The sequence below is a fragment of the Pseudopipra pipra genome, chromosome 2 (genome assembly GCF_036250125.1).
Source record: "Pseudopipra pipra isolate bDixPip1 chromosome 2, bDixPip1.hap1, whole genome shotgun sequence".
Lineage (NCBI taxonomy): Eukaryota > Metazoa > Chordata > Aves > Passeriformes > Pipridae > Pseudopipra > Pseudopipra pipra.
The window spans coordinates 102,420,444-102,440,185 of record NC_087550.1 but is presented as its reverse complement, the minus strand read 5'-3'; the positions used below and the strand labels follow the sequence as shown (position 1 = coordinate 102,440,185).

General features: G+C 40.3%; 1 protein-coding gene across 2 annotated transcripts in view; it reads left to right on the top strand.

The window, feature by feature from the left end:
- Positions 1-6,437, top strand: part of CTPS2 (CTP synthase 2) — a 63,835-nt gene extending 57,398 nt beyond the window's left edge. For both annotated transcript variants that reach the window (XM_064646683.1, XM_064646684.1), the window contains exons 18-19: positions 3,135-3,245; positions 4,946-6,437. In XM_064646683.1, coding sequence (XP_064502753.1) covers positions 3,135-3,204 — 70 coding nt within the window. In that variant the 3' untranslated portion in view covers positions 3,205-3,245; positions 4,946-6,437. The remainder of the gene's footprint in view (positions 1-3,134; positions 3,246-4,945) is intronic.
- Positions 6,438-19,742: the final 13,305 nt, after the last annotated feature.

The following is a 19,742-nucleotide window of genomic DNA, read 5'->3' as shown; positions in this document are numbered from 1 at the left end:
CTGAAACTGTCAAATACTTTGTTTCTAAAGAATGTGGATTTTCCAAGGGAAACAAGTAGAATGTTTGAGGAGTACCCATTTTACAGTTGCCTGTGTTTCTTAATAAGAAAGCAGGCAGTGTGGTGCTTTTGAGCAGCTGTTTGGAACATACAGGTTTAAAATTGATCTTGAGTCTTAATTCAAGTGATTTTGCAGCTGAGGTAATGCATTCCAGCTACATGTCATATGGCCCCAGCAGTCAGCTGCCTTCTATACCATACCAATAGGGAATCTTCTCATCTTGCTTCCTTCCATGCTTTAGACTGATGAATAGCAGGGAGATGATGCTTCTCTCAGTAGAAAAGCAAGATCTGCAAGGGGAATTAATTTGATAATAATGCACAAGCAGGGGAAAGCTCTTTTTATTGTTTACGTCTTGAGAAGACAGAGATCTGAGGATGAGTGAACTTCAAAACAAAACCCTGTAAGGTAATTTCTCAACAAAGGATGTTTTCTTTGCTCAGGTCAGGAAATACGTTGCAGTTCACTGCAAAGTGAAATGCCAGCTAGGTTCTAAGAGGTGTTCTGCGTTAACTTAAGGAGTTTCACATTAGTTAACAGCAAAGGGAAATACCAGCTAGGTACTGGTTAATATTTCACTGTGCAGTGAATGTATTTCCATTAACTACAGCTAGATTAGATGTAAGGATCAAAGTGACCAAAATTCTTCATCTTAAAGACTAAAGTGACTGACTGACTAGGTGCAGTGACACAGCACACTCTTTGAGTTTTGTTTTTTTTCCCTTGGCCACTTCTTTATACTGCAAATCTCACAAAAAAACCAAAAGGAATACAGCTGCTGGGGTTAGATCTTATATCTAGTGGCCTTAGATCTTCTCAGTAGCTGCTTTTTGTTGGACTCCACTGTTATAAGAATTGTTACAAACAAGATGAAGGGGGTGTCAGGTTTCTGCCCAAGATAATTACTAATTAATTTCTGCAAACTGGGAGCAGGCTTGAGAAGTTGGGGAAATGATGGAAGCATCTGGTGCTGTGTGACTGCTTCTATGGGCATATGCCTCTAAAACCTGTGACCTTGGGTGGCAGAGGACCTAGGAAGAGAGTGCTGGCTGGGAATCAGCGCCTACCTGCATTCAAGAGATGAAGCTGGGCAGTTCTCCACTCACTTCACTCACTCCCTGAGCATTTTTCCTTAAGCATCTGACTCCTATACTGTGTTGTATACAGAGCTCTGGCATGTTTTACAGCTGTGACTGTCACCGGGCAGCAGAGCTAATTTAAAAAAAAATTCTCTGAAGACTTTGGTCTTAAATCAGGGCAATCATAAGATTACACAGCTCTCTACAATCACAGTTTTACTCTGTTCTGTGGATGGTATTTGCTGTTTTGCTGTGATGTGAAAATACGAAACTGTTTAATAATACTGAATTTTTGTTCCATGTTTCCATGGGTACTTTCAGAAAAAAGTAAGTACAGCGTCGGTGATGTTGTGTTTGTCTGTGTGCATCTGGCATGCTTGATCATACTGTTAACAACACTTTCCTCACTTGAACTGTGTAATTGATTGCCAGCTGGTGAAATGATCAAATTGAGCATTTCACACTAGGCTGATATGACATGCTCTTTGTAAGAACCACATCAGCAGCATGTGTGTCATGCAAAGAAAGGGCAAAATGCTGTAGGCAAAATCTTAATGTTAGGACAGCCAGAATAGATATGCTGTCTTATACAAAACTTGGTACAGTGACTTGCTGTAACTGTGGGAGGCTTTCTTAACAGTCAGAGAGAGAAATTAAATGAGGTGACTGCTGGTGCCACTCTGCCTGTCCCACGCTATTAAAAGGCCGATCTTTTACTTGTTCTTTCTTGGTTTTTCTTTTCACTCAAAGAAGAGACAATGAAATTCAGGCAACAAAGCAGTGCTCAATAACAAGCACTAGTATAGCTGAGTGCAGTTTGTTCACTGTTCCCACATTGCAGTCTTAATCAAAGATCTCTAGCTATGAAGCTACATAGTTCCCCTTGAAACATTACCCAGCAGGCAGTCACTGGGGATCCATGGATAAGGCTGTGTCTAGGTGAGTCATGGGCTGCTTACATTCTTGATGTCTCAGAAGGAGATCTGCCCCTAGGTGGGGAGCATGACCTGACTGAGGTCCTGTTGGCTGGAGGATGAAGGCGTATGTGGTAAAAGCGAGATGTGACAAGACAGGTGTGCAGAGGCTGGCGTAGAGTTGGTACCCAAAGCTGTGTGAGGTCTGAGATCCCCACCTGTACTGTATTAACCATAACCTATGCTCTGAATTGTCATGGGACTGACCAGAATTACTGTTGCTCAAATGTACTTGTGAGTTCCCTGGGCTCCCTTTGCTGGCTTCTGATCTTGGGAAATTCAAATATATGGAAAGCAGAATGCAGAAATGAAGTGTGGTAGGGGTAGGTTGACGCTGGAGGCACTTCTGAAGTGCACTTCAAGTTAAGAAAAACCTGGAGACCCAACAGACTTCACAGCTGACTGAAAATGTGGTTGGTGGGCACTTATTTCTCTCAGTTGCTGCGGTGATTCCTGTTTTTCACTGTTTCCCTGTTCTGGCCACTTATAAAACAATCACTTGCATGGCTGTTTGTTCTGTGAAAACCAAACTGCTTCTCTCAGGAAACAGCAGAAGGGGATAAAACCTTAGGAAAAACTGTCAGGATATTGATTGGTGCAATGAAAATGATTTATGTTCTGACTGGAAGAACAAAAATTGTAATTTAAGTATTAGTTGAAGAATTCTGAGTAGATAAAGTTATCTTCGTAAAGAAGAAATTCCTTTTATTCTTGCTCTGAATACCTGTTATTCTCCATGTTGTTAATCATGATTGTAGCCACACAGCACTAGCAAACTGTAGAATGAATGTACAGGAGCCAAGCAAAAAGAAATTGAGCATACTGTTTATTAGGTAGAATATTTTTTCTTGTCAGGTCTTACACTCCAAACTTAAGCCCATTCCTTTAGAGAAAGATGTTCTTAAGTTTTCTGGAAATGGGTTGCATTTGAGGAAAGTGTTGATCATATGCATCATGGGTTGGAGGGTTTGAAATAAAATATTTGGTTTAGATCCTTCTGAATGCTTATTGCTTCTAACAGCGACAGCTACAGTGACCTAAGTGATGACAGTTCTCCAGAAAAAGAGTTTCCTAATCCTGGCACAAGCTGAAATGATTGTATGAGATTACAGAAATGGATGATGCTATTGAGGTAAACTGAATCATTTTGATACTACTTTATGGTACTTATTTCTTCTAGACTTAAAACAGGAGACAAAGTTAACTTAATTCTCCCTTTTGTTTCAAATCCCATCTGAGAGCTTATGTCTTCTTTCTTGCCTGTAGCACTTGTTTTTCTCTTCTGCTGCTTAACTCTGTAATTGTGATATTAAGGTCTGCTAAGTGTTTTGAGTACATCTTATATGTAGGATGCTATACAAAATCAAGTTGTGTTACTGTTTGAAGATATATTGAAAATACATTTTTAAATTATGTCTTATTTTTTTGTTACTTCAGTTTGCAAATTGGAATCACTTAAATTATGTCTTATTTTTTTTGTTACTTCAATTTGCAAGTTGGAATCACTTTGAGTATACTACGTAGACATGACTTTTTATTTTGCATTAATATTCACCTTTATTTGCATTTGATGCATTGATACCACAAAGACATCCCAACATAAGTACTTGAATTTAATCTGCAGAGTGATAGAGATACAAACAAATTTTATAAAATCATAGCTTTGTTTGCCATAGGCTTTGCCAGACTGGTGTTGGATCATTTATTTATTAACCTGTAAACATGGTAGTCATAAATTTAATTTCAGTATGACACACCTGATCTCTGCAGGATCTGGGTTTGAAACTTAGCCTTACTCTATTTTCACTGTGCAGATTCATGAGAGTTGTGGCTGGTATGGCACTCTGATTCATGTTTTTCTGAGCACTTCTGTAAGCACGACACAACTCTCCCCTCTGATTTTATTCCTCTCACGTGGTGTAGTCATTAAGCAGCTGTGCCAAACAGACAATTAAGGCTACACATGAATGATGCATTTCTGCCTGATGATCTCCTGATTGAAGTACAGGCATGAGATGCCAGAAATTGGAGTTCAGTCCTTGGCTGCAGCCTGAGTTTCTTCTGGGATTTTCAGTTTATTTCTTTTTCCATCTCATGTACCACATGTTAAAAATAATAATCCATCCCCAAAATCATGAGAGCAGAGAACAGAATGTTAAATGATTTCATGACCTGGTACATATCGATACAGTACTGATGCATGTTGTAAAATGACCAAAAAATAAGTAAGCAAAATGTTCCTTTTCACTCTTGCCTGGATCCTTCCCACCTCCAAACATCACAATGGTTATGTTTCTTGAGACCAGCACAAAGTACGGGACAGCCCCTTTAGCTTTCTCCTTACTTTGCTTTATGAATGGTAGTTCTCTGTTTACTGTTGCAGCTCTGGCTTGTTCAGTGTGTGAATGAAAGTACTTTTGTGATGCTTTTAAGTGGTTATCAGTAGTCAGGTTGATTTTGTTTGAACGTGTCACTGGTGGATACCAGTTGTATTCAACAGAATTACTCTAGAAAGTACTAAAAAACTAAATCTGGATATAAAAGGATAGAAGCATTGGTTCATTTATTTTTATCTCGTAGTTAATTCTACCCATTAATCAGAGCTGGGTACACATGTAGACTATATTTAGCTTTGTGGGTTTGTTTTGTGCTGTTTGAAGCAGATGAAATGAATCTACTTTAGTATTTACCATAGGACTACTTTAGAGTCAGTCAGCGGATTTGAGTGAAAATTACATAAGCATGAAATAAACTGAGTTAGAGAGAAAATGTTTTTAATCATTGATTTTTTTACATTTATTTTTTCTTCCCCTCCCTCTTTTTATGTTACAGAAACTTGGGAACAAAACAATATTGAAGAAAGTAGAAGAGTAAGCTGCTTTCAGTTCTCATACTGTCTCCTCCTCTATGGCTTTCAGTAATTCTCATTACAGATGACAGTTTACTGTCCTGTAGCAAAAACAGTTCTGTGTAAATGCTGTTTCTCTTTAAAAGTTACAAAACAGGTATGCACCTTAGCTGTTAATCATTATTGATCTTGTTCTATATTTCAGAGTGATCTCAGGTGAATATGTATTAATTCACTGGTTCACAGCTGTTCTTGATTTGAAGAAAGATTTGACTGGTTTCAATTTGCCTTAGAACAGGAAGACAAAACGCATTAGTTCTTGGGAGTGAGAGGGAATGGAGTAAAACATTTAAGGGAAAATTGTCTTATTCTTGAGCAGTAGAAAACTGTTTCAGATTTGTTTCCCTGTTAAGCTTGTATATATATTTTTTTTAACTTTTTTTGCTGTTCAATATGTAAAAATGAAAAATTGTTGCTATATTTCAGCTCTTTGTGATTGTAATAATTAATGTTGGATACACATTTTTTCACTTTGCTCTTATAAGTGATTTGATTCCACATAAGTTCATTTGCTCTATTTCTCCTGGAAGTCTGGTGATACTGACCTGCAAAATTACAGAAGTGATATTAGAAGCTGGTTTTGTATTTATATTTTGTAAGAGAGAAAGTAAGTACAATCATATTGAACACTTGTGTGAAAGTTGTAGAAGAACCAGTCACAAACGTGGAGTGTTTTCTAGGATGTTTTTCTGCATCTGGTGACCACTCCATTGTCACAGCACTTAATCCCCAATAGAATACAATGATGTGTTTCAATTTAAAAATCACAAGTTCTTCCACTGCATGCAAGCAACTGCAAGCAGCCCTCCAAAGCCAGGACTGGAGCCAGAATCACTGAGACAGAAGAGGAAGGCGAGAGGTGCTGTACTGGGTGTAAGGCTGGATCCCATTAGCAGTGGGGCATCATCAAACCTGTCACAGAAGCTGGACCTGAGCTATGTAACTGATGGGCTCCAGATGCCTGGAACACACTTTCCTATAAAGAAAAATTCTGAATTCTGAGTGTCGTGTTTCATTTTGGTTTTGGGCAAAATGACTTTTTAAAAATTCATCAAAAATTAAATATCTGCACAAAATTAAAAGGCACCATGTCCCTTATTACAGCTTTGTAAAACATCAAGTTTGAAGCTTTGCATTGCTCTAGGAAATCTCAGGTTACACAGCCAGTTTATCTCTTTAGTAAAAGAAGCTTTAATGATAGTGAAATATAAAATGTATTCCTATGGCATTACTTTTCTAAAGCAGTTTGCAAATGTGTGCCTTAGAAATAGTTATTGACAGAATTGATGTCACCGTGTGTCTTCCCCACTGAGAGGCACTGGCCACTGGTTTGTGAAAAGCGAAGAATTTCCTAAGATTGTCTGTAATGTGCAAATGTATTTTCAAAATATTTTCAATAAATGGTATTATTCAGAAGTGTTTGGATACCTAGTAAAGAATCATTGTGCCAGTTGTGAACTGCGGTGTCAAGGAGGGAATTGTTCATTTAGTCGTGTCCCAGTTTTGTCTGTGAGAAACTATCTTTTATCAAAAAAAAAAGAGTATCTCCTTTGAGCCTGTAGATTTTACTAGCCTAAAGATAGCTAGTACTAGCTAAACTACTCCCTTTGGGAAAACCTGACTGTAGATCTGTTGGGTGTGTTGGAGGATGACATTTAAAATCTATGCCTGCCTTACCCAGAAAGTGGTCCTGTGCTGATTCACCAGCTACATTCATATTTTCCCTCATAGCAAGTTTGGTAGCTTGGTTGAGTTGGACCAGAAGCTCTGCTTGTTTTTAAACAAGGGGAGCAGCATCTAAGTTTGGATGTGACTGTGCAGTAGGTATTGCACTAACTGATATTGTGGAGAGCCATATCTTACTGAGTATTTCTGGTGAAGTACTGCGTCTCAGCAGCACAGGTACCTGTTTCACTGTAAGCTTTACAAGTGAGGTCCTTCAGCACCTGCCTTAACATATTTTAACATGTACTCGAAACCTTGAAGCTGAGGTTTCTTTTGCTTATTTAGCAGTTCAGAGAGATAACCTTCATGTGCTAGTGTAATGCCTGCAGAGGTTGAATCTAATGGATCTAAATGATACATATATCCAAGTTTTCCTGAGACACTGAGGAGGATTTGCTCAACCAAACAGACTATTCCTCATGAGGGAGTACTTGTGGAAGGGTGGGCCAGATCCTGCACTAGCTTACTGTTTTTCTGAAGCCACTAAAGTGTTGTCATATTAATATCCCACAAAAATGTGACTTTGTTGATTTAGAATGGTACAGAAGAGGGCTTACTGCCACCTAGGATTCATGGGACTCAGGCATACTTCTCCTGAATTCCTCTGCAGACATCTAAGCCCTAGTTTGCCAGGAGAAAACTAGAAGTTTTGAGCAATAACTTAAAAGTAGAGGTTGAGTTCTCTGCAAGATTCTGTGTAAGCAGGAATTGTAGCCCCAAGCTAAAGGAAGTTTTCAGGAAAGAAAAGGCAGATTGACAACAATCACAAGGGCAGAGGCTTGCTGCCCAGAAGGATATGGAGGAGGTTAAGGGAGGGTCAAGTGTAAGAGTGTGATTTTCTGGTCTGAGCTAACCTCCTCACGGGAGCTATGTTACAGCTACCACCGCAAGTGAAAGGTTCTCCCTAAACTCTGTGTGTATCAGTAACAGTAGGAAGTGTGATTACAGCATACAGGACTTCTGAGCCAGGTTGGCTACAGCTAGCAGCAAAGCCAGATCGTCATGGAAGTGAACAGGAGCTGTGGAAACCTATGTGGGACTGGCCGAAGCTCGTTTCCTGCAGCTTCACTGCTTGCGTATGTGACGTGACTAAATCTGCTGAGAAAGGGATTAGGGTGGAGCAAGGAGGTGATCAGACTAATGTTTCTCTTGGGAGAACACGTGGCCTCCTCCAGCATCCTGCGGAAACTCACGCACTGCAACATGACGGGGAAAGTAAACATGTTATAATTGTTTCCGTACCTAGGACTAAATAACACCTCATCCTTGCATGCAAGAAAGAGAAGGCTTCTTCACTGGGAAATGGACATGAAAGTTGTGGTATATTTCTGTGCTTTAGCATTTTATCCCACATAGTGCTTAGCTTTTCCCTGCTAGCATAGTGAATCAGTGACTGTTAGCTCTGTGATAACTTCCAGGCAAACTCTTCCCCTTACCACTTCACCCTGTCCCCACTGTTGACATGGTCAGCACTTCGTTCAAGCATATCACACATTTTCCCAGTTAGCAGCCTTTATATTTTTGATGGTTATGAACTTAGCATCTCAGATGTTTCTCAATTAGTTGGGTTCGCAGTACTGTCTACTTTTTTTAGGTGTTCAGCTGTACCTGAATTGGTAACTACCATGTGATAACAGGGTGAAATGAAGTAAGGACTCATCTAAAATAATAATATGAAAAGGATCTACATATGTTCTGCTGTATAGGAAGTTCATATTTGTGTAATTCCCCTAAAATGACTCACAATATTTACATAAGCATCTATTATATGTCCAAAGAAAATGTCTGTGTTGCCTCAACTGGAAATTCACTCTGAGTAGCAATTCCAGAAATGTTGATTTTCCAATCTTTGGCTGATTCTCTTGATTTTATCTGTAAGCTTTTTTTTTTTAACACTTTTTTTATAAAATGTGAATTAACTTTTCATGGATCACAGAAGTAGACTGGTTCTGTTGGTCTTTATTCCTATACAAGTGAGTCATCTTCAGTTCTATCTGATTCCTTTCTCCTTAAAATATACCTCATGGATTGCAGGATTTAACATCCTGCTCTGACCTAGCTGACCTGCTGCTAGAGTAATGTCTATTAAACTGTCTTTCATCTTGTAAAAACTGTGTACTTTAATCTTTATGCTTTGATGGTTTGTTTGTATATGGAATATTTTCTCTGCTTGTAGCATCCTACTTCATGTGAGGAAATTGGTTGTCTTACTGGACTTCTGGTAACATGCTCTCACAGATTTGGATCAGAGCCTAGAAAACCAGCTTTGCCTGAAGTGTGGACATTCTGTGTTTCAGAAATGCTCTTGGGAAGGCATATCTGTCTTTTCTACCTCTGTGGGCTCTCTGTTAATAAAGTTGGAAGCTGCTAGTGAAGTTAACGGTAGCATAGTTTGGATAGCCTAAGAATTGACCCAAGTCTTTGAATAAAGCATAGTCCAAAACTCCATATATTTAAAGGAATATTTAGGACAGTCTGCTCTAAGCTTCCACATGACATAAGCTCACCCAGTTACAGCTTCAATAACCCACGATTTCGCAGAGTCAATCTGAGAAATAAAAATATTACCTCAGTTGTCTTTTAGCTTGAATATCACTTTTGCTACATTTAGAACATGCTCCTCATTGTCTTAAGTATAAATTAGCAATTTGGAGAAATGATGTAGTTTTGGAGCAAACTCTCTCCATTCACTGTGTGTGACTGGTTTCCCACAGCAGCTGTTGTGCACCAGACCTCAGATCCTTTTGGAGGAAATAAAACTGAAGATCCATTCCAAAAGCTGGTGTGATTCAGTTCTGAAACCACCTGGAGAAGCACACTGCTATGGATGCCTGCAACATTGTGTGTTTGCCAGTAGAAAGCTGTCAAACCATCAAGTGTTCTGTGCCACCCAAAAATGGTTCCTATCCTGTATGGATATTGTATTCACCGTCCTATCAGCAATTTTTTTTTTTTTTTTATACCGAATGCTTCCTCAAGCTTCAACACAAGACACCATGCTCTGAGTTGCTGGGAACATATTTCCATGTAAGACCAGAAACCAGGCAGCACAGTCCTCGAGTCACCTTGGATGGGCCTGATCTGGGTCCTCTTTGAGCTTGTTAAGCACTCTACTTGAGTGATGGGACATTATGCAAAACGCAGCATCACAGATAATCCTTGTTTTAAAACAGGTGGACCATGCTTATATAAGCACCTGCGCAGTATCACCTTAGTTAAACACTGATGCCTGTATGTGAGCGACTCACCGCAGGCTCCTTTTGTACTCAGCAGAAGGACCAGGTGCTTTTCAATCATCCTTAGTAGATCAGATGAATAATGCTTCTTTCTTGACATGAACCTGAAAGAAGAGCCTGGCCCAAACAGCTCAGATACCAGTGTTTGGTCAGATGATTCTGTTCATCATGTGTAGGTGCTGAAGTGGGGATTAGTCATTACCATCAGCTCATCATTACTAATCAGCTAGATGTAGCTGGCTTCATGTTTTGGGAGGGCTCTGATAAGCAGGCTCACCCCTGGACAGCTGAAGTTTCCCCAGAGTACAACATTCACAGTTCCCTAGGGCCTCAAACCCATCTTTGTGTTAGTTGAAGCCTTAAATTTAGCAAGCCTTTCTTGCCAAAGCCCAGCAGGACCCTGTCCCAGTGTCTCCCCAGCACCTCTGACTGCTGTTAACTGGGACCAGTTCCATGCAGCAGCAGCAGCAGTAGAATCTGCTGTCATGTGGTATCATGGAGTGTGCCTCACTTCTCTTGTGGAATAATAGTCTGTTTCCCAGAGCACTCCCCCAGGATGTAGGATACATGACCAATTTCCTCCTGAGTTTCAGAGGCAGCCGGGCCCCCTCTCCATCAGGGGCTGCCCGCTCCGCAAGGTTAAAGCCAGTTCTCAGTGCCAGTGTTCCTTGCTGTCATAACATTAGGAAAATCTGCAAAAACAACCACTAGTTCTATGTTGGAGAAACAGCAAGGATATGATTCTGCAGGTGAGGCAACAGGAGGTTCCTTGGGAGGAAGGAAGGGAGAGCACCTGAGCCCATGTCTTTAGACTGTATATGAATTTAAGAATAAAAGACAGAAACAGTCGTTGCCAAAGAAGCCAGAGCACAGGACTCCCATTTGTTAAGCCAGTGCCATGGCAAATAGGCTTTCTCTTTTTGGCCAAATAAGTCTTGAACCCTGTTCTCTGGGGTGGCACAGACTGAACAGGAAAGAGTGACAGCACCTCACCTCTTTTTTCTCTCCTATGGCTGGAACTTGCTGCATCATTGCTTTGTCCATCCGCTTATTGTCCCTGCTGGCCCATAAGAGCCTGTGCCAGCTTTTTCTTATGCCAGCCTCAGGCAATAGCTTATTATGTTTTCCTGTGCTGGATGTGCTACTCACTCATCTGTCCTACCCAGGATTTTAATTGAGTTTATTCCAAAAAGGGATAGAAAGAAGCTTGTACACATAAAAGAAAAACTGTTCTGAGCATAGTTCCAATGCCTGGAAGAGCCTGAACTCTTGTTAACATACCTGCCTCATAATATACCTTGGTTGAGTCTCGAGGTTTGAGAAGTTGAAAAGGCATACAGAATTTTGAACAGTGAAAACATTAACTTCTAAGGCTTGTGGCTGGCTAATGTACTTTCCCTGTGTTTAGTCTTGGGATCATAATGTGGCATCATTTACAATGCTTGGTCAGTACTAGTTCATAGTACGGAGCAGGTTCCTAATTTAGAGTTGTATCTGTGTATGCTGTTTTACTGCTAACATCATTATTATTGCCAGACTTGTGTATACAGACTTACAGGGGTACCACTCTTGGGAGCATCTCCTTTCAGTTTTACACAGACTTTAAGAAAGAAAGGTTTTGACCAGCAAACATTTCTCTCCAGCCCATTGAAGATGCAAAGCACTCCTGGCTATGTGAAGTTAGACAGCAGTCCAATATCGTGAGCAGGAGAGAATCAGACCTCCTGGGGGGCATGAATTAGGAGTCTTGCTTCGCACATAACTAAGTGAATTAGGGATGAGATTATACATTTAATGATCTGCTTTTTACTTAGAGTAAAGCAGCTCTGAGTTCACTGGGGAAGAAAGACATGATTGCTTGTTAATTTGAGAAGTGTGGAGAAGAACTCTTGGGATTGCTTTAGTTGAGACTTTTGACGGAAAGCTTACTACAGCAGGTCAGAGGAATCATACAAAGTTCATGCTTATGTACTTTTCATATTTAATGTTTCAGTGATGCAAATTTAAAAGTTTAATTAAGAGCATAGGTTAAAATATGACTGTGTAAAGTAAAAATCTAGGTACAAAATAAAATGTGCCATTGACACTTCTCTGAAACTGCTTATTCCAAGATAATGTTCAACATCAGTTGGTTGTCCTGTTGTGTGAGGCAAAGGAATATGTGAGTGTAAAAAAGGTAAAAGACAGCTACCCAGCCTGCTTGCTTTGTTCTTTAACAGTGAGGAGCCTTAATTTACAAGGCTGCTAATTTTTGTCATTTTTGTTTCTACTGTGCAGACTTAAAAATTTCTGGTAATATTTGCTGTAGTGTTCAGGAACATGAACCTGATAAAAGAACAAGTGTCTGCTTCTATTTGAATTAATACTCTCTGCTTTGCTGACTCTTTGACACAAGTTAACACTTTAGCTGTGAAGTTAGGAAAAGGAAACTTGAAGGTGGATGTAACAGTTTTCATGAAATGAAAATACTTACTTAGGAGGGTTCTGACAAGCTTTAGGGTCATCTGACAGAGAGCTTATTAACCTGAAATGTAGTTTGTTTTTCCAAGCAATATCTCTCAATCTAACAAAAACAGTATTCCCCACAAATCCTGCCTCACTTTACCCTTGGTCCATCATTGCTCTGACAACATTCCAGTAATAATTTAGCAGCATTTTTCCTCTGTCTCTTTCTTCTCCAGGGTGTGATGCTCTGTTACCTGGGTTTTATCCTTTAAAGTAGTATTCAGTTTTTTAAAGGCTTTTAGGTACGGAAGTATATAAAAAAGCATAAATATATCATCGGTTTCTCATTTGTTTGTATTGGGTTTGTGGGGAAAGGTTTTGATACAGGATGGCTACAGAGGTGGCTTCTGTGAGAAGTTGGCAGATGCTTCTCCCATGTCTGATAGAGCCAGTGCCAGCTGGTTCCAACTCTGCAGACACCAAGGTCAGTGAAGGGGGGAAGAGGAGGGGCCCCGGGTGCTGGAGTAGCTCCATTGCCCTTTTCTGGACTTGCTCCAGCACCTTGATGTCTGTCTTACAGCCAGGGACCCAAAACTGGACACAGGACTCGAAGTGCAGCCTCACCAGAGCCAAGTACATGGGGACAATCACTGCCCTGGTCCTGCTGGCCACGCTATTTCTGATACTGGCCAGGATGCCATTGGCCTTCTTGGCCACCTGAGCACATTTGTAGTCCTCTAGATGCCCAAAGGCAACATTTGGTGCCCTCTTTTCATGTAAGCTGAAAATGGTAGGGGAAATTTATGCTAGAGTGCATTAAGAACTGAATTGCTTTATAGCTAAATTACCACAAATGATCTTCTACTGCCAACTTACAAGTAAAGATTTGTGTATTATGGTGATGAAAGCCCAGCTTTGGAGAAAGACCCATGTATTTATTCTATCTATTTAATAATACAGGACTGAGGTGCTACCACAGGATAACCATTTTAGTTGCCTGAATTAATAATTATTTAATAATGCTTTCATTTATTAAGAATCCAATTCCAGAACATAATCCAGAATTTCCCCTCCCTGCATAAAGTGAAATATCGCTATTTCTTTCCTAGTTTTAATTTATTCTATTAAATAAAAAAATTTTATTACAAGTAAGCTTTTTAAAAAAAGATGCATGCCACTCATATTCTTTGTAGGGCAATTCCTTATTAGGGGGAACCTGCAACGTTCTTGCTTTCACACAGTTTGGTTCTCCTTGCTACCAACAATTTTGTAGGAGAATCCAATCTGAAAGTAAAATATATGCTTCTGGTCTTTTATATACTGTTGTATTTAGTCATCTAGAGATGGGCAATATCGTAATGACACGTTCTTCTGAATATCCCTTTGATTTCAGTTGCTGCCTCTAAGCAATATATTTTGGCTTCGGTTTACTTCCCACAGCCATAGAGACTAGAATCTCATTCTGGCTTAATTGAAATAAACAAAGCTAGTATTTTATACCTAGGGAATGCCCTTTCACAGTTTCCATGGCATTTTAAGTCCAAATACTGGATAAACCTACTCCACAGTTGCCTTGGTCTACTTCTAGTCTAATCTTCATCAATCACAGTGTCCGTACTGAGTGTCTTTAACATGCAACCGATGGGGAATCTGCTGTAGTAAAGATCCCCCTGTCCTCTCTATTTTAAGCTTAGAAAGCTGAGAGATATCTATCTCAAAACAGACACGTTTTGTGTATTAGGATCTGATGGTTGGCCACAGGTACTCCCCTTGGACAACTCTTGGCCTTTTTTAGAGGGTCACTTGAAAAGCAGGTCCTTATAAGCTAGTATAGCTTATTAATGCAATGCAGTGTTATCAGATATTTGTATGGAAGAATAAAGCAAAAATAGAAGTTGCATATATATAATTTGTCTTGCAGTAAGTACCAGGGAAAGCAAAGGAGGAGCAGGAAGATAAAACCTGGGAAAATATCTCCATGGTATATTTTCTTCTGCTGCTTAAGCAGATCATGTCTAATAAACATTGCAGCAGCTGATGTGCTGTTCTTACTTGTCCCAGGTGTTACAGACAGCTGTAGAGATGAGAGAGATGAGGGGTGAGCCCCAGAGCAGTTGCCTGTGACTTCAGGCCAGAAGTGCTCCTGCCAAGGCTTGCCTTGGTAGCAGTGCAGGTCATCCCAGCCTACCCCTAGCTGATGCCTGACTCCTTGGTGCCTTTTGGCAGTAATAACTGCATTTTACCCTGGTATTTCTGCCTATTTCCACAATGTTTGGGAAACTTAACATTTGTGACACCCAGTGGTTCTTTGTTATGAGAATTTCTTGAAAGTTACGAGAACTGACAGACTGAGGAAGAGATTGGGAAAAATGCTGCAATCACTGAAGTAATTTTTTTCTTATGAAACAGGACAAAAATCATTACTATCCTTGTATTTTTTAACATCCCAAATCTCTTATTATGATCACAGCCTTATGGCATGTCAGTGTGACAGAGCTCTCATAATAAAGACCTTATAATCTGTTTTAACAAGATAGACAGTAGAGATCAGCAATTCTGAAGTGTTTAATATATCACTTTAGAAACAATTATGTTTTCAGAATTGGAGTCCAGAAGCAGCCTGCTGTCGTATATGCTCATAGTCATTTCCATTTAGTGCAGATTTGAAAATCCAAATATTGAATTTGGTTATGTGTGATGCATTTGGGGGAAAAGAATATTAAAAAAAATGCAAGTGCTAGTCTACCCTATGTAAAACTATACCCCAAAGGCCAAATTACGCTATAATGTTACTTAACAATGCAATGAGCTGTAAAATAGACAATTTTTATGCAGCTGAGCCCTCAAGCTTATTTTTCCTTCTAGGGAACTGCTTTCCTACTGTGGAAACAAACAAGTGACTAATATACATTGCTTTTTTTAATGTTCATAATGCTGCTATCATTTGTGACCAGGGAGGACAATGAGATAATCTAAATGATATAGATCACTTGTTTTCTTCCCTAATAGGAAAGAAAATGAATGGCTTTGTTTTGATGGCTTTATTGCCTGCAAGATAATGAAATATCCCAGCATGGATTTCATTAGACTTTCTTTAGTCTTATTATGATACACACATTAAAAGGCCATATCTCCTCTTCAATGTGAATGGTACCAGATATTTCAAAGATTTTAGCACACTGTGAAAATCTGGGCATGGGTGTCACAGAAACAATTGCTGTGTCTTTAAATCAAGGCTGGCCTTGGCCATGAGAGACATAGAAGCACTAATGCAGTTTATCAAAGTGAAATAGCTCATGATGCCATAGGTATGAGGCTATGAGAGCATTGGTGTTCAAACTTTATCATTATTCACAGGATTCAGGGTTAAAGAGCATGTGCTGCTTACATATCCGGGTCTTTGCACTGGTTTTGTTCACTGGCTTCCAGGGGATGAGGAAGAGCACAGATCTGTCCTGTCACCAGCAAATCCTGTGCATCAAGACAGCTGCAAGGAAGGACTTCTTAAGACATTAACTGGGAAGCAGTTTAGCAACCTGGGATTTGAAAAGATAAGGTTGTAGTGTCCTTCAAGCAGCCATATTGTCTGTATTCCCATCCCAAGGATGAAAGGAAGAGACTAGGACTAGAGGGAACAGAGACATATGAGCCCCATGGGGCTTTTTTCTGCTAAAGCATCATGTTCTTATTATGAACAGCTGCATGTTCTATTTCTACAATGATGACAACAAATGCACATTGGAATAAGACTAGGAAGACACGTTGTATAAAACAAGAATAGTCTCTGTTTGATGCTTACATGAATTAGAGATATTTGGAGCTGGAAGTATGATAAACCAGAGGGTAATGTGACTTTAAAAAGTTGGCAATTCCTTGTAAATCTCTTTTTTTTTTTTTGGCTATTGTTCATTGGGAAAAAGCCTGAGACAGTTATGAGGTTTAATAAATGCCTTTCAGATGCAAGGGATCAGAAACCATAGAAGGCCACAGAGGAGTGAGTTGCAGTAAGTAAAATAAAAAGAAATTAGGGCTGAGGAGAATTTGAGCACCAGAAGGCATCAAGGTAGTGGGCTGTACCATAGCCAATGTTTTATCATTTCTTCCTTTTCTTGTGATCTCTAGATCAATTATCTAGATAATTACTAGCTCCCATCAGTGATTATTTTCTTGTATCAAAGTGTTATAACAATGTCCCAAATAAAATACCTGGCAGCAAATCTCTAATGAACTAGTGTTATTAACGCTTCCTGCTGAGGTCTCCTTAGGGTGGCCCATACACTCTCTAAATCCAGGCATGCCTGCCAAGGGGTGACAATCACAGGTGTGATGCCTGCCTGGGCTTTTGCCTCCCGAGTTTCCTTCTTTGCCATGGAACAACGTATGTGAGGGGCTTCCAGCCAGGCTTGACCACTGCTGGCATCATTAAATGTTGTGACTTGAGATGAAGAGAGGAAGGTGGGTTTGTGTTCTCTCTCTCTCCTTATACTTGCCTGAAATGGGATTAGTCCTTTGCCATGTCTGGAACCACAGAGACAGCTTTCTAAAGGTGTCTGGGGAATGGTCCTTGCATCATGGCTTTCTCACAAGACGTGAGTCGGTTCAAAAGCTGCCCTGAAAAACCTGGAAAAAAATCAGGTTGTCTGATAGCTAGCATAGATTGAAACAAGTTTTCAGTTTTGGAACTGGTTTTGTGAAGAAAGGATTGGAATACTTAGAGTTAAGAGTGTTTCCAGTTATTTCATAGCTCCTTTCCCACCAGTGTGGATAGGGAAGCTGAAGGGAGATCATGCAATACTTACAATGCCTGTCTCCATGACTGCTATAGACACATAGCAGACACATCAGTGGCTCTATCTGATGAATTAAAATAGCAGAAATGCCAGGTTGGACTGATGGCTGATCTTCTTGTCAGTCACAGCTCTGCATGTCTGATTTAGTATTGTACAAGGACACCTGCTTTTTAAGAATACTGAAGCCGAATTATTTTGAGATGAAATTCAGAGAGAGAGTTCCTGTCCATGTGCCACATTCTAATGCTTTACCTGTGTCTGACCTTTTTTGTTCAAGCAAATTTATGTTACTTTTTTTTCAAAGCGTGACTTAATTCATGTTTGAATTGCCTTTGTTTGGTTTTTTTCATTCATTTTCAGAATATCGATTCACAGGAGATGAGACAAAGGGAATAGGCTGGCCTTCTCCCATAACAGACAGACATTGTAGGGAACCCTAATATGAATGAAGAGTGGAGATTACTTTGTTCATCTATTGGTCTCCAGACCGAATGTTTGACAGCTACTGAAATACAGCAGCACCTGTGTTTTCCTCATTTTTCTTTTTTTTCAGCATTACATGGACTAAATTTTGACAGCAAAGAGATGCTGTGGAACATAATCTTTGTGCTCAGCACTTGCACTATGTAAGTTTAGGCTGGAGACAGATGACTCCTACTGGAATACCTGTGATGATTTCAGAAGTGATTGCTCCCCCAGGTGGATGAAATATGAGGCCTTTTTGTCCACCTCTCAGCAGAGTAAGCCAGGGCAGCTTAAACTTCAGATTCACAGAATATTCTGAGTTGGAAGGGACCCACAAGGATCATTGAGTCCAACTCTAAAGTGAATGGCCCATATGGGGATCAAACCCACAACCTTTGGTGTTATTAGCACCACACTCTAACCAACTGAGCTAATCTCAGGGTCAGACTGTGTTCTAGTGAGTATTAAACCAACCTAGCATCTAGCACAAGACTGATTAAGAAGAACTCCAACCAATTCTCCTAATTTCAAGCAGGAAGTATTCCTCTCCAGCAGGAAGGTGATAACGAATGGTTTGACAGTCATTTCTGCAGAGTATGTGTGACCATGGCCAGATTTACTTTGAAGTCCCCACCCAAGAAAGTGAGGAGAAAGGTTTTGAAGACAGTCCTTGGATGGTTGAATTTCTCAGGTAAGAAATGAAAAAAACCAAGCCCAAACACACAGCAAGTCAGATAATAAAATGTTCAGTTTTATTTCTTCCACAGTGGCCCGAAAAGATCATTAGAGCGGATCATCAAGGTCTGCTCTGACAGCTACTCCTAAGCTCACTGGGACTTAAATGGGTTAGGAGAGAATTCCCTTAGGCATCTTGGTGGCAGAGTTATTGATGGCTCTGTTGCATGGTTGGATAAAGCTTGGTTACCTCTTCTGTTATGGTCCAGGAATAGTCAGCACACATGCCAGAGGAGAAGAGGATTAATAACAATTTAGGTGCTTATTCTGCCTTATTGTCTTTTTAGTATGTATTGATTAGAACTTTGCTTTTATAAGAAATATTCATCATTTTTTTTCTGTCACTCACAGAAGTATTCTCTCCTGCCTACTTATGTGCCATATTGTTTGCTTCCTTCCAGTCCTCCTTCCTCCCCTCCTCCTGGCTTTCCTCATTACACTGAGTCAGCACATCTTGGACTGCATTGAAGTTGCTGTCTGGCTTGCACCCAGGGAACTTTCTCCACATGGAGACCACCTTGGAGAGGACACTGATATGTATGGTAGCCTCCACAAAATATGGACTTGGGCCACCACCTGGGTGCTTGTCTCAACAAAAAATCATAAAATAGTTTGAGTTAGAAGAGACCTTTAAAGATCATCTAGATCAAAGCCCTCTACAGTGAGCAGGGATATCTTCAACTAGATTGGGTTACTCATAGCCCTATTCAGCCTGACCTTGTATGTTACCAGGGATGGGGCATCCACCATCTCTGGGCAACCTGTTCCAGTGCCTCACCACCTTCACAGTCAGGAATTTCTTCCTAATATCTAATCTAAACCTACCTTCATTCACTTTAAAGCCATTACCCCTAGTCCTATCACTACCTGTCCTTGAAAAAAGTCCCTCTCCAGCTCTCTTGTAGCCCACTTTAGATACTGGAAGGTGCTATAAGGTCTCTCCAGAGCATTCTCTTCTCCAGGCTGAACAACCCCGACTTTCTCAGCTTGTCTTCATAGGAGAGGTGCTCCAGCCCTGTGATCATCTTTGTGGTCCTCCTCTGGACTCACTGAAGCAAGTCCATGTCCTTCCTATGTCAGGAACCCCAGAGCTGGATACAACACTCCAGGTGGGGTCTCACGACAGTAGAGCTGAGTGGCAGAATCCCCTCCCTCGACCTGCTGGCGACACTGCTTTTGATGCAGCCCAAGATAAAATTGGTTTTCTGGGCTGTGAGCTCACATGGCTGGGTCACGTCCAGCTTTTTTTTTTACACCAGGGGTTGCCCTGACCCAGGTGCAACACCTTGCACTTGGCCCTGTTGAACCTCATGAAGTTCCCATGG